The 13,712-nt window shown below is 44.4% G+C and overlaps 1 protein-coding gene across 3 annotated transcripts in view; it reads right to left on the bottom strand.

Moving 5' to 3' along the window:
* Positions 1–1,234: 1,234 nt before the first annotated feature.
* ATL2 (atlastin GTPase 2) overlaps positions 1,235–13,712 on the bottom strand; it is a 92,002-nt gene continuing 79,524 nt past the window's right edge. The window contains exons 7-14 of one of the 3 annotated variants that reach the window (XM_029061301.2): positions 11,365–11,457; positions 11,105–11,243; positions 10,062–10,189; positions 9,127–9,183; positions 7,649–7,720; positions 5,838–6,269; positions 3,784–3,798; positions 1,235–3,693 (exon numbers count right to left, since the gene is read on the bottom strand). In XM_029061301.2, coding sequence (XP_028917134.1) covers positions 3,586–3,693; positions 3,784–3,798; positions 5,838–6,269; positions 7,649–7,720; positions 9,127–9,183; positions 10,062–10,189; positions 11,105–11,243; positions 11,365–11,457 — 1,044 coding nt within the window. In that variant the 3' untranslated portion in view covers positions 1,235–3,585. The remainder of the gene's footprint in view (positions 3,694–3,783; positions 3,799–5,837; positions 6,270–7,648; positions 7,721–9,126; positions 9,184–10,061; positions 10,190–11,104; positions 11,244–11,364; positions 11,458–13,712) is intronic. The other 2 variants (XM_039912249.1, XM_029061308.2) reach the window with 2 other exon arrangements.

Raw genomic sequence — 13,712 nt, 5'->3', positions numbered from 1 at the left:
TTTCTATTTAATGTGGAGGCGGATGATCAGCCATTGGAGGTTCTTGAGATGGGAAATACGACCTATGCAGTTTTGTAGAAAAATGATCCGGGCAGCAGAGTGAAGTGTGGACTGGAGTGAAGAGGGAAAGGAGGCTGATACAGTAATCAAGGCAGGATAAGATAAGTGCTTGGATTAAAGTGATACTTTGAAAGGAGAAGGGCCATGAAGGTTAAACTGACAGGATTTAGTAAGAGCTTGAATATGTGGGTTAAATGAGAGGAGTAGAGGATAACACCACGGTAACGGGCTTGTGAGACAGGAAGGACGGTGGTGCTGTCTACAGTGTTGGGAAAGTCAGAACTAGGACAGGGTTTGCATGGGAAGATGAGTTCTGTTTTGGATATGTAAAGTCTGAGGCGAAGGGAGGATATCCAAGAAGCAACACGGGTTAGTGGATAGAGCAGTGACCTAGGAGTCAGAAGGACTTGGGTTCTAATCCCTTCTCCGCCACATGTCTGCTGTGTGAGCTTGGGCAAGTGACCTCACCTCTTTACCTTATCTCACCTGTAAAAGGGGGATGAGTGTGAGCCCCATGCGGGACAGGGACCATGTCCAACAGATTATCTTGTATCTACCCCAGCTCTTAGAATAGTGCTTGGCACATAGTGCTTGACAAGTACCATGATTATCATTGAATATCTTAACAAATACCATGATTATTAATACTCTTATTAAGTGGAGATGTCTTGAAGGCAGGAGGAACTGTGAAACTGCAGAGAGACAGAGGGATCAGGGGTTGAATCCCCATTTTTTCTCTCAACATCTGAGCAATAGTGTCCCACACGCCTATTTGTTGGGGCAAACTAACATCTAGACCGTAAGTTCATTAGGGACAGGGAACATGTCTACCAACTCTGCTAAACTGTACTCTCCCAAGTGTTTCACACGGTACTCTGCACACAGTAAGCTCTCAATAAATTTGAATGAGAGACCCTGAGACTTACGGGATAGTTTCCAAGGCAAAAATGTTATGTAGCTCGGTTTATTTTCTTTGATTTAATCTTCCCACATCAAACTTCCAACCCCATCTTGCTTAAATGCTTTGTTCTTGAACAAGAAAGGCTTTGAAGAGACTTAAGTCGCCTTCGCCGGGTGAAACTACCTCTAAGAATGGACTCTTTACGAGCTCCCAAGTCCAGACTCAAAAACCCTGAACCGTTTTCATTTGGAAAAAGGTGAGATGCAGCATCCCTTGATTTTGAAAGCTTTGCTTTATACAGCAAATTTTTATTTTTCTCCATCATTCATGAACAATCCATATCACAGACAAAGTGATAAAAGAAAAAAAATCATCAAGGTAAAGTCTGTTTCTGGGAAGGGGGAGTTGGCTGCTATTAATTTAATATATAGGAAATTAATACAAACCATAACCAAATTTTGGTGAGGGGGCGGTGGGGAGGGTGTACAGATCAAGGCAGGTTTGGAAACGTCACAGATGCCACAATCCCCACATTCTCTTCATTTAAACACTAAGCAGGATGCTCACAAGAATCATCACACAACGCCAGCCTTAAGGCATACCACCAGAAACAAACCCCAGACAGGAAAACACAACTCCCAAAGACAGTTAAACCATCAAGACGGAGTTCTGAGAACAGACGGACACACAGGGAAGAATAGTTGGACTATTCTTTCCCCGACTTGGCTTCTTTCCAGAGTACAGCACCTCTATGCTGTCCCTCAGAGAGGTGATTCCTGTTCACAGTCCTTTCAGGAGAAACACCGTTTATGTAGGGGAATACATACTTGATGAGTTCCTTGAAAAAGAATCACGAGTTTGGTTTCATAGATACACAACCCATTTTAATAAGGAACTGAAAATAAATTACAGGAAAGAACTTTAAAATGCCAACGGAGGGCAAAGTTTCACGACAAACATTCCCGCTGATTTCCCGAGGGGGAGGAGGGGTGAGATCGCAGGGCTCAAGGCAGGTAGATATCACAAATATATCAAAAACTTCAAATCGTTTAATGCATTCACACACTTAGAGGAGCCACAGACGGTCCTTTACAGGGACTGTACTTAGCCTACCACAGAACCAGATTTTGCCATAAACTACAAAACTTTTGATACAAAATTGTATTTATATATTTATATTTCATATACATGCCCTATCTGTGATTGTAGAAAATAAAAGCTACACACTGTACAGACGATCCTAACTCATAGCTGTAGGCAACATTTCTGGATGGAAATCTTTCTCCCCCGATAAAATTAATGGCATATTTTTTATGTACATGAAGGCTAAACTGCAGAAAAGACAGTTCAGGTTCCCAGATATGCACCTCCTTTTAGGGCAGGTTGGTGAATTTAAAAAGGCAAGACAAATGTGCGCTTTAGAATCACTTCCCTAGCTACAATAAAGTCTAATGTCATTTCTGTAAGGATCTGATACATGCATTCGTGTAACACTGGTGTCAAAGGCAGGAAAGCAATATATACTTGTAACTGGTGATGAAGTGGCTCATAAAGGCTGCTGCCTCGATTCGATTCTAGATACAGTGATTCATCGATACACCAGAAATTAAAAAAAAAAACACGCAAAGGGACATTGGGTTTACATTCTGTTAAAAGATTCTCTCGAGTCGATTTCTCGAAATACGATTTCCCTGGAATATCCCTTCACTGAGGACAAATTTCTAAGACAGGCCAGAGAATGATTAAAAATGAAAAACAACCAAAAACGGGAGAACACGACACGGCACAAGATGTGCACGATGACCTGGGGCTCCATTTAAGACCCCTCTGCCGACAGCCTCCAGGGCACTAGCTTGGCTGAGAAGCACATGCGGAAGAGAATGCTCAAAACCCAACAAGCTATGTTCACGCCGAGCCGCGGCCCTCCGTGAAGCCAGCTGCACTTAAACTACATCTACAGTTGATTGTAAACTTTGGTTTATTTTATTGAAGTTCTCATTGTATACAGCGAGCGTGAACACGAAGGCAGAGCCGCGAAGAGGAGTGTCAGTCTGTCTTTAACCTCGCGTGATGAGACACCTGGTCGGTCAGGCCTGCTACGATAGAGTTTGTTACAGACTGCCTTATGTTTTCCTCCATTATATATTCCCCCAGAGGCTTCAATACCTGTGGCATGAGAAGTGTGCAAAACAAGACAAAAATATAAAATGAACGTGAGGGAGGCGGGGAAAAAAAAAATTAAAGTCACATAAAGAAATATACAGCTAAAAATTCAAAGGAAATAGACACAAAAGTGGATTTATGGAAAACGAAAAAAAAAAAAGATGAGCTAACGGCAGGGAAGTTAAGCTGCTACAAATGATGCGGTTATTTTACAAAGGAACGAAAAAGGAACGAAAATGAGCTTTATCTTCCTTCTATGCAGTAAGATTTCATCGAGTTCAAACCCCTTTAAAGTTCCTACAAGATGGACGTAGCATTCCATACCCTATATGCAGCATTCTGGTATGTATACAGCGTTTACGCAGACCGGCCCAGACGGTCCAGCTTACTGTCCTACATGTAAGTGTCAACACTTCAGATACAGGAGGGAGGGGAAAAAAAAAAAAAGGTAAAAATACTGTCTAATTTTTCTTCTTGTTATTGTTGGAGGAAAGTCTCTGTCGCTGAGCCGAAGAGAAAGCATGCTGGGTCACGCGGCGTCTAATAACTTCGAACAGTTTGGAAAACACCTAGAACATGGAGGGAGTCGTTAGGAAAGGGGTTCAGAGGGACACCCGGTTGAAAGAGTTTAAGAAAACTAAGAGTTGGGGTCTCCTCACCTTCCTGGGACTCCTCTGAAGCAAAGGAAAAAAAAAACAAAGACATGAAAGCAAGATCTGTTAACAGCACCGTCCGTTCGTGTTCTCTCTCAAGCATCAACTCGGCCTGAGAACCCGAAACCCATTTAATCGGCCATTTAAACATCCGCAGTGACCTGGCTGTTTTCCTGGCAGTACAAGGTTACAGCTACGATGGGACGGATGCTCCACAACTAGCAGAGGAAGTGAAATGACGATTGAGGCTGACGACTAGAGAAAACAAAATCCTGGGGTTATCACAGCTTCCAGGATCAAAGCTGAACTGAGTACGATGCTGAGAGACAAACACACACATACACACACACAATCAGTAAACAACAGACATGAAAAGGGAAGGTTGGGGTCAGTTCAGGGAGCTGACCAATGAGTCCTCGTGGAAATATCCAAGGACCAGGAGATAAGTTTGGAAACTTGGAAACAGGTCAGAATTACGAACAGGCATCGTTGTACCAACAGACACTCCCCCAAATCAGCACCAAACATGTAAAGCGGTTTCTGGGAAAAGGTCGAGGTTTGGTCTTGATCCATACGGTGACTCGTTGAAACGAGGCGCTCGCTCTCCCAGGTGGTATTCTCGCAATCGCGGCAATGAAAACCATGTCGGTTCTTTTCTTTGCCGGAAGACGAATTGATTTCTTTGGGCTCTGTGCATGAGGCGGAAGCTCGTGACGGCTTCAGAGTGGCTGAGGGGTCAGGCAAGGGCCGGAACTGGCATGGGCAAGGACCACCCTAATTTCCTCCTGTGCCCAAGCAATGGTGCCTAGTTCCTGGCATGGGACTTCGCTTATCTAATGAAAGCTTTCTTTTGCAATTCACAGTCCCTAGACATTTTGTGCCTTGATTTCTCATTCTCAACTAGTCCATAAGTGATACGGTGACGGCAGAACTTGTCCCTCATTATAAAAGGTATTCACTGCTTGTCGCTTGCCTTGTAGAGCCTGGGACAACTTCCTAACTCCCAAATCCACACAGCCATGGGTTGAGAATGGCTTATTGTTTAGGGATTTTTTCTTTCCCCAGAGATAATTCATTGACACTTGCTTTGGCCAGAGAACTAGCATTTGACTCTTGAATTTTTCCTTGCAGCTCTCCAGATAAGCCGGGGGCGCTGAGGGAACTGCAGAAAATCACTGGGAAGAAGCAAGTCTAGTGAATAGAGCATAGGCCTGGGAGTCAGAAGGACCCAGGTTCTAATCCCAGCTCCACCACTTCCCTGCTGGGTGATCTTGGGCAAGTCACGTCAATTCTCTGGGCCTCAGTTCCCTCATCTGTAAAAAGGGGATTAAGACTCATCTGGCTTTTCAATGCCATAAAAAAAAAAGTTGTGCCGTTTGGCCACAATTTACCACAAAATCACAATCCAGGGAATGGGCAGGGTGATCAACTATTTGTGCTTGACTGAGGTAAAAATCCATTTATTCCTGTGTCACTCCACTCAGGCTTCTTGAAATGACTATTGCACTTACCTTCAGAAATGCTTTCCTAGCCTTAGAAACACCAACAGCACCTGTGTCCTCCACAGCTCTCTTGGGGAAAGAGCCAACTAGTTCGTCAAGTCCTCTTTGGTCTATGGGCCCAATTCCCTCTCCCTGCTCTGGTGAGTCTCGAGAAAAGTCCCGGGGCTGCCGCCTCAGTTTGAGGGCTTGGTGTGACTTGCTTTTTCAATCCACGATCCACCATGACATCTTGACTACATCCACTGGCCGACCGACAGGCACGGCAACTCTCAATCGGTGGCAGATCGCCTCAAGGGGAGGAGAAAATGGCCCCGGAATCGATGATTATGAAGGGCTGGGGTTGTGGGGCTTGGGCGATTTAAGGATGGAACAATGGCACCAGCCGATATTTCCTTCTTTAAACACACCCCGTCGCCCCCTTCCCAGGGAACCAATGGCCCCGCGTCGCATGCCAGGCCCTGGATTTCCCCGGGGTTCTGTGGCACCCTTTAGAGCTTCTGGGAAGAAGAACACCTTGATCAAATAGGGGCAGATCAACCACGAGAGAGAGATACCAACCTGTTCCCATAGCATTTCGGCAATTTGATCGATCATTGTTCCGATTTCTCTGAACTCCCCAGAGTACTTTATATACGCCCAAAGACAGAAGGAAACCAGCGCTAACCCCATGACCACATTACAGAAGAGAGCTAGTGAGCTCAGGCCAATGAAGCTAGTCAGTCCTGCGATGATATACATTGCGAACATGATGGCGAACAGCGTGGCCGGGGTGCGGGCGGCGTAGAAGATGTTTTTGCCGTCGTTGTGCTTTATGAAATTTGCATAGGTGTCTTCGATCTCCGCTTCGAGCTGGTCTTGATAACGGCGGCAGAACTCATCTCCTCCCATTTTTTTCACGGAACAGAACTGCTTGACGGCCACCTCCTTGAGACGCAGGTGTTTCCTCTCCAAGTCCGAAGGTGCGATATACGGCTTATCTCCACCACAGACCTGGGAACAGAGAGTTGGGGCAGGATCAGTTTAAAGTGCCAGAGAGGGAAAAAAACACCGAGTGAGAAAAGGATCATGCTCTTTCTTAATGGGAGCTGATACCAAGACACGGCCGTTTCCCTTACCTCCACCCCATCCGGAGTATGTATCTGTACGTATATATGATGTATATGTGAGTATGTTCTCTTCATCTATGGCACTCCTGGACCATGGGATTTCACTCACATGCCCAAGTGATGTCACTTAAAGGGCAGTCACCACTGCAGTTAATACCTTCTCAGCTGCATTCTGAGAAGCAGTGTGGCCTAGAGCGTAGAGCACCAGCCTGTGAGTCTGAAGGATCTGGTTTCTTAACTCCAGCTTTGCCACTTAACTGCCGAGTGACCTTGGGCAAGTCGCTTGCTTCCCTGGGCTTCAGTTACCTCAACTATAAATGAGGATTAAGATTGTGAGCCCTTTAGGGGACAGGGACCATCCGACTAGCTTGTACCTATGTCAGCTCTGAGTACAGCACCCGACACGTGGTAAGTACTTAATACCATATAAATAATAATAATAGTGGTATTTGTTAAGTGCTTACTATGTGCCAAGCACTGAACTAAGCGCTAGAGTAAATACAAGTTAATCAGTTCCCATAAGGGGCTCACTATCTAAGCAGGAGGGAGAACAGGTATTGAATTCCCATTTCATAGGTGAGGGAACTGAGGCTCACTGAAGTCACAGTCAAAGAGCAGTAAGTGGCAGAGCCGGGATTAGAACCCAGGTCCCCCGTCACCCAGGCCCGTACTCTTTCCACTAGACGACGCTGCTGCTTCACAAGATAATGGGGCATACCTGCCTAGTCCCTTGCCCCGTGAGAATGGTATTCCGTTAGAGACGACAGTAAGAAGACTGGCAGAGACTGCAGTTTAAGAACATCACTCTGAGTAAGGCTTCCCTTCGATTTCAATCTGGAGATAAGGCTGGAAGGTGTTTACCCTCTATTAGGATCCTTTATATCAAAGGGTTTTCCTGGTGAAAACCACTGAAGTTCGCTTTGCCAAGCTATTTGCTACCAGATCTTTTTTCCCCTTCCCGGTATTTTACACACTATCTCTGTAATAGGGCTGAATTCCAGTGGACATAAAGGAGGGGAAGACAGGCCTGCTGGGACACCTGGGTTAAGGGGCAGAAAGTAGCTCAATTATAGACACCCCTTACCGTAAAACCACGGAAGGAGACACACGTTGTGGTGGGGGTGGGAAGGTGGGGTGGGGAAACGATTCTACCAACTCTTTTCTGCCATACACTCCCAAGCGCTTAGCACAGTGCTCGGCACCCATTAAGCACTCAATCGATACAACTGCTTGGTCTGTAGAATATTCCGGTGAGATACCAACCTGTTCCATTCCCTTGCTGTAGCTGTCTCTTGCTCCTGCAACTGCGGCCAGGTTGTTGGCTTCAGCCGTTGCCTTCAGAAAGAAAGTTCACTCAGCCTTAGACAGAAATGCCTCAGGACGCGCCATCCCCCCAACCAACCCTGGTCTCTAGGCCATGTAAATCCAAATCTGGGACAAGGACTGGTTTGTCATCTAGTATTGGAGCGTGAGCAAAGCGAGCAAGCAGAGGCCTAAACATCTACCACAATCTGCAGGTCTGTGTTCTCAGACTGGTCTAACAAGACATAAACCCAAGCTCCTCTATATCCCAAGCTTCCAAATGGAACAGCCTTCCTGGGAAAAGTCACCCATAGGGATCTTCAGGAAGAGAGAAAGGTGGGTCAAAGCAACTAATCCTCGTGAGATAAAATGGATCTCAAATCCAATTGTTCTGAAATCCCCAGATGATCCTAGTCCTACAAAAGCAGCTCAGGATCATTAATGCCCAGAGCAAACAGCCAAGCTTTCTCATTTTATAGGCTTCCTTCCCATAGCTCCATGCCCCCTACTTGTCCTCCACACTCCAACCAAAAGAATGGGGATGTGGGAAGAACATATGATCTCCAAGAAACAGTACCTTCTCTTTAGGAAAAAAGGGGAGACCAACCAGTGTTACTAAGGGGGAGGGAGGAGGCTAGGCAAATATAACACCTCCCCACCAACCACTGCTGGAATTCCGTTTTTAATTTTTTATTTGTGTGTGTGTTTGTTTTTTAATGGCATTATGTTCAGAGCTTACTGTGTGCCAGGCACTGTACCAAGCACTGGGGTAGATACAAGCTAATCAGGTTGGACACGGTCCATGTCCCACATGGGGCTCACCATCTTAATCCCCATTTTACACACGAGATAACGGGCACAGAGAAGTGATGTGACTTGTCCAAGATCACGGAACAGACAGGTGTTGGAGCTGGGATTAAAATCCCGGTCCTCTGACTCCCATACCCGTGCACTATCCACTAAGCCTCGCTGCTTCTCATTGTTTCATGCTTCGCACGGCTCCTTCGACTCCGCCACGATCCAACCCAGGGAGACCATCTAAAAGTCTCATCTAAAAGGCAGGCTCTTAAACTAAAAGACTCAGTGTGGATTTATATGCTTCGAGAAACTCTTCATTCCTTTAGCATTATACCTCAAGTGGTCCTAATCGACCAAGCCCCAAGACTCTAAACTGCAGAGAGTCAGAGGGCAGGATCTGCATCTTCCAGGACTACTTTGGGCAAAACACGGGTTGCTCACCTTTGCAATACGTTCACGACAATGACCCACGGTAACCTCCACCCTCCAATAATCATAATCAAGAATGCACTCGAAAAGGCTCCAGAAGCCCAAATTCAGTACAGAGTGTTTGTCCCCCCAAGTGACAATCACGACGGTCCTCAACCACCCCCACCAAGAAAGATCTAGAACAGGATATGAATTTTAAAATGCCCCACTACCTGAAGCATTGACTTGGGATGTGGCAGCTCCTCTCCTTGATAGATTTTAATGTAAGCCTAAACACACAGAAACAGCTTGATTACTTTTAATACTTTTAAAAACCCAGAGACAAGATAATGAGAGATAAGTTCAAAAACATGGCTTTTTGTCGCCTCGACTACTGAATGTGAGGGGGACTCAAGTGTGGTTAATTTTGGAAAACCTGTTATTAATCCTTCCATCCCCCTGGCACTCAGCACTTTGGCTTGTACGATACATCACAGTCAAACGTATTTAAAAAGTTAGTGTTACTGAATAGGAACTCATTGGCCGAGGACACCGAATACCGATCCTCCAGTTTATTTTTAAAATGACATTTTACCTAAGGCTTATTTGTACCGAGAGATCCTGGTATTTTTTAGAATGATATTTCCTTAAAGATCCCACCCTCACTGGTACTCCAGGAAAAAGGACAGTACAGGCAATTCTAAGAAAATTTATGAGGACAGTGAGGGAGGATCCAAGGGGAGACTACTAAGCACCAATTCTTGGGATCGGAGATGGGGAGAGAGATCTGAAAACACATTTCACATACAAGATGTTAAGACTACATTACTAATGTGCACGAGTATAGTGACAGACATGCTGGTTTAAGAGACTACTTCACAGATAAACAGCTGCTTCAGGGAAGAAAACCACAGCTTTATCACCCACTATGTACTAGATGTGATTGCATAGGAGACTTGAGCTTCAGCCTTTTGAGGCCGACGTCTGTAGCACACTCTACACAAACATCTAAGAACCTGATTTTTGTCCTTCTTAGGTTATTACTTTTTGGAAAAAGGGGTGTCTCTTATGCAAATCCACACAGCAGTACACCCCACTCGAGTGAGCTATCGCTTCTAATTTAGGAAATTAGGTTTTTAACACTTCAATGAAATTGATCTTTGCCTACCTTAAAGTATTCTACAAGGCCTCTACAAGTCACTTTGGATCCACTTATCTTTTTCTCTACCAACTTTTCAGGGGCAAGCAGTAATGGAATCAGATTTCGCAGCTCTTTTTTAAAGTCTTCATCAATATCTAGTAGAGATGGAATTAGTCAACACTGAATTAGTTACAAAGGAAAAGGCAGTAAGTCCCCACTGGCGCAAAGGTTTCATTCGGTAGCTCTTTTGAAAGGGAATACATGAACAGAAATAGCCCCATTAATGTGACAAAGTTTCTTCATGAAGACCCATGGTATTCCACATGCTCTTTAGGAATATTCCCTTCAAATTTTCTGATAAAGAATTAGGGGCCTATAAAAATAGGTATCGATTTTCTGTTAGAACTGGTTCCACATTTTAAATTTAACATGACTATCCCTATAGTGCACGATTTATTTTCTGTAAAAGACAAAGGATTACAGCAAACTTGTGTTTTCTTTATTGATGACTAGTGCCCTTTCAGTGCTCCTAAGAGTTAATTTCTCCAAAATCCAAATCTCTGCCTTCCTCTTCAAACAGGGCAAGGTACCATCTCCTCCAAGGGCTGGGGTGGGGAGGGAGGGAGGGAAGGAGCCACCCCAAGTCTCCATCTGTTAGTACATTAATTTGATAAAGCTTTTAGTGCATTATAAGTAATCTTTAAACAAACTGTACTTCACCTTTAAAATAAACCCTTCACAGTATTAACTCAGCAACAAGACCACATCATACACAAATACAAAGTTTTGACTATTTCATCTAAACCAACAAAAACACGGACAACATACAGGATGGCCAAATCAATCCCCTTTTACTATACTTAGCAACCAAAAACTAACAAGGCATACGATCCGAGTTTCTAATTAATCCTCCCACAGGAAACTAGAAAACCCAAATTAATCTTCTATGCTTAGGAGATTTTTAAAAAATGGCTCTCCCCCCACCCACCCCCAACCCCACTCCCCCCACCCCCAACCCCACTCCCCTGCCAAAAAGCCCTCTAACATGAATAAGAACAGGAAATTCTTACCATTCAATCTCCCATCAAAATTTGGATTAGTCGCAACTTTAAGACCAGGATGTGGCAACAGGAAACAGTCAAGATTAGAAAAACAAGAGTGAATGTGCTTCCTTACGTTTTGGAGCTCTTCGTGTTGGTTCTGTTTTATCTGCGGATCGGGATTGGGGGGTGGGGAGAGGAGGCAGGGTGGAGAGAGAGGAATCCAAGTGAGTGACAGTGTGAAATATGAGCCAAGATCAAACTCAAAGCAAAAGAAAGCCCAGACTCACCTGCAATCTCTTTTCAAGGAATTGTTTGCCTCCGTTCAGCCCATATGCATGTTCATAAGGGTAGCTCCAATCTCTAATCAAGAACATTAGTGTCTACACAGGAAGTAAAAACTGTCAGCTTACAAATCACTCTTTCCTTGAGCCCCTCTCCAGTACCTCCCTTCCCTCCTCTCGTACAGCTCATATAATAATAATTATGGTATTTGTTATGCACTTACTCTGAGCCGATCACTCTACTAAGCACTGGGATAGATGCAAGCAGATCGGGTTGGACACAGTCCCTGTCCCCTGTGGGGCTCAGGCTCAAACCCCATTTTACAGATGAGGGAACTGAGGCCCAGAGAAGTGACGTGACTTGCTCAAGGTCACACAGCAGACAGGTGGCAGAGCTGGGATTAGAACCCATAACCTTCTGACTCTGAGGCCTGTGCTCTCCGCAGCTGCCCAGCTAAGAATAGCCCCTCTCTAGCTCAAGGGGGGACTGGATCGGTGTGGCAAGCTACATTCCTGCAGGCATGTTACTGAACTTCAGAGGAGCGGGGGTGCCCCTCCACTGCTTCTAACAATATTTAAAATGAGCTTCCCATCCTGGCATGGTGGGGAGAAGAGGGTGGATGGAGGACATCCTCTCTGAGCATGAGCATCAGGAAGGTGGGAGGGACGGGGCATTCTCTCAACCCCCCAGTGCTCAGGATTTTAGACCACTTGGAGCTATGAAAGACACTATAGAACCAAACCGCCCCACCTTCCACCACTTGAAGCTTTATCACAGCCCGGCTTCCACCTAGAGCAGAAGTCCCTAAGTACGGTCGAGGGAATCACACATGGCCCTTAATTTTGGTGCAGCCTTGAGTAAAATAACCAGATGATCTTTGACCAGAATGTCAAATGACCAGATGCGTTTGACAGTCACGCCACTCTCTTATCCCACAGACCTTATGCATGTATCTTTAAATTAAACATTATTTATAACTTCGGCTGTAAGTTTGTTATAGGCAGGGATCGTGTCTGCTATTCTATTACTCTCCCAAGTACTTAGTACGGGTCTCTGCACATAGGAAGCGTTCAATAAATACCAATGATTGATTGATGACCTGTATTTTAAACTTTCTGAAGGGCTAGATGTTTTTCATTTAAGGTTCTGTCATTATTAGACGGGTTACAAATTGGGTAGCCCCAAAAATGTTGGGGGCAGGGGGAGGGGTCATGGGAGCATCTAAGTCAAATAGTCTGAGAACCACTGCTCTGGAGGAGGCAACTTTTGGAGGGGATTTCATGAGGACATGAAGTATATTCCATATATAATACTACATTATGGCTACAACAGATTTAGTAAGTTAATAAATTCAGCTAATCTGTTCTAAAGCTAAGTGACTGAAGAATGATTAGAGTTTAAAACAGATACCCCACTAAATCTAATAAGAATTGTATAAGCTGTAAATCAAATAATAATAATTACAGTACTTAGTGCTTACTTCTGTTGTCAAATTGTACTTCCCAAGCGCTTAGTACAGTGCTCTGCACACAATAAATGTTCAATAAATACGATCGAATGAATGAATGAATACATGCCAAGCACTGTTCTAAGTGCTGAAGTAGATACAAGTCAATCAGGTTGGACACAGTCCCTGTCCCAAATGAAACTCACATTCTTAATCCCCATTTTTACAGGTAAAGTAACTGAGGCCCAGAGAAACTGGCCAAGGTCACACAGCACACATGAGGCGGAACCGGGATTAGAATCCGGGACCTTTTGACTCCCAGGCCTGTGCTCTATCCACTAAGCCGCACTGCTTCTCTAAACAAATCCAATGCCTTTATTTTACACTAGCCTGAAATTCAAGTGTGAAATGAGCAAACACGTTCCTGAAATTCTGTTTCGCTCTGATAAGAAGATAATGAACTATGCCTTCATTCAGAAGTTCTGGGATCCATGAGGTTATGGTTACATTCACACTAGTAGATGGACTCCTAACTACAAAGAAATGAAACCCCATTGGGTTGGAATAGGTTGAACAGATATAAACAACCTAAAACAAACTTACTAACAAACAACTCAGTTTTTGAACTCTGCTAGCTGCATCTGAACAAAAAAGAATCAAGAACTGAAAAGTCTTGCTATTTACCAGTCACCTGAATGATATCCAATTCTATTCTGAGCATATTAAAAAAGATCATTAAACCTGGAAATTGGGGTATTTGCATAATTTCTGCAAGAGAACATTTCTTAAAGCTCATCTGTCTCTGAGTATTTGAAATCAATAGTAATTGAGTGCTTACTGTGTGCAGAGCACTGAACTACACATTTTAGGGAGTACAATTCAACAGATTTGGTAGACACATTTCCT

This window comes from Ornithorhynchus anatinus, chromosome 1 (genome assembly GCF_004115215.2).
Source record: "Ornithorhynchus anatinus isolate Pmale09 chromosome 1, mOrnAna1.pri.v4, whole genome shotgun sequence".
Lineage (NCBI taxonomy): Eukaryota > Metazoa > Chordata > Mammalia > Monotremata > Ornithorhynchidae > Ornithorhynchus > Ornithorhynchus anatinus.
Note: the sequence above shows the minus strand (reverse complement) of the source record. Positions and strands in the feature narration are given on the sequence as shown.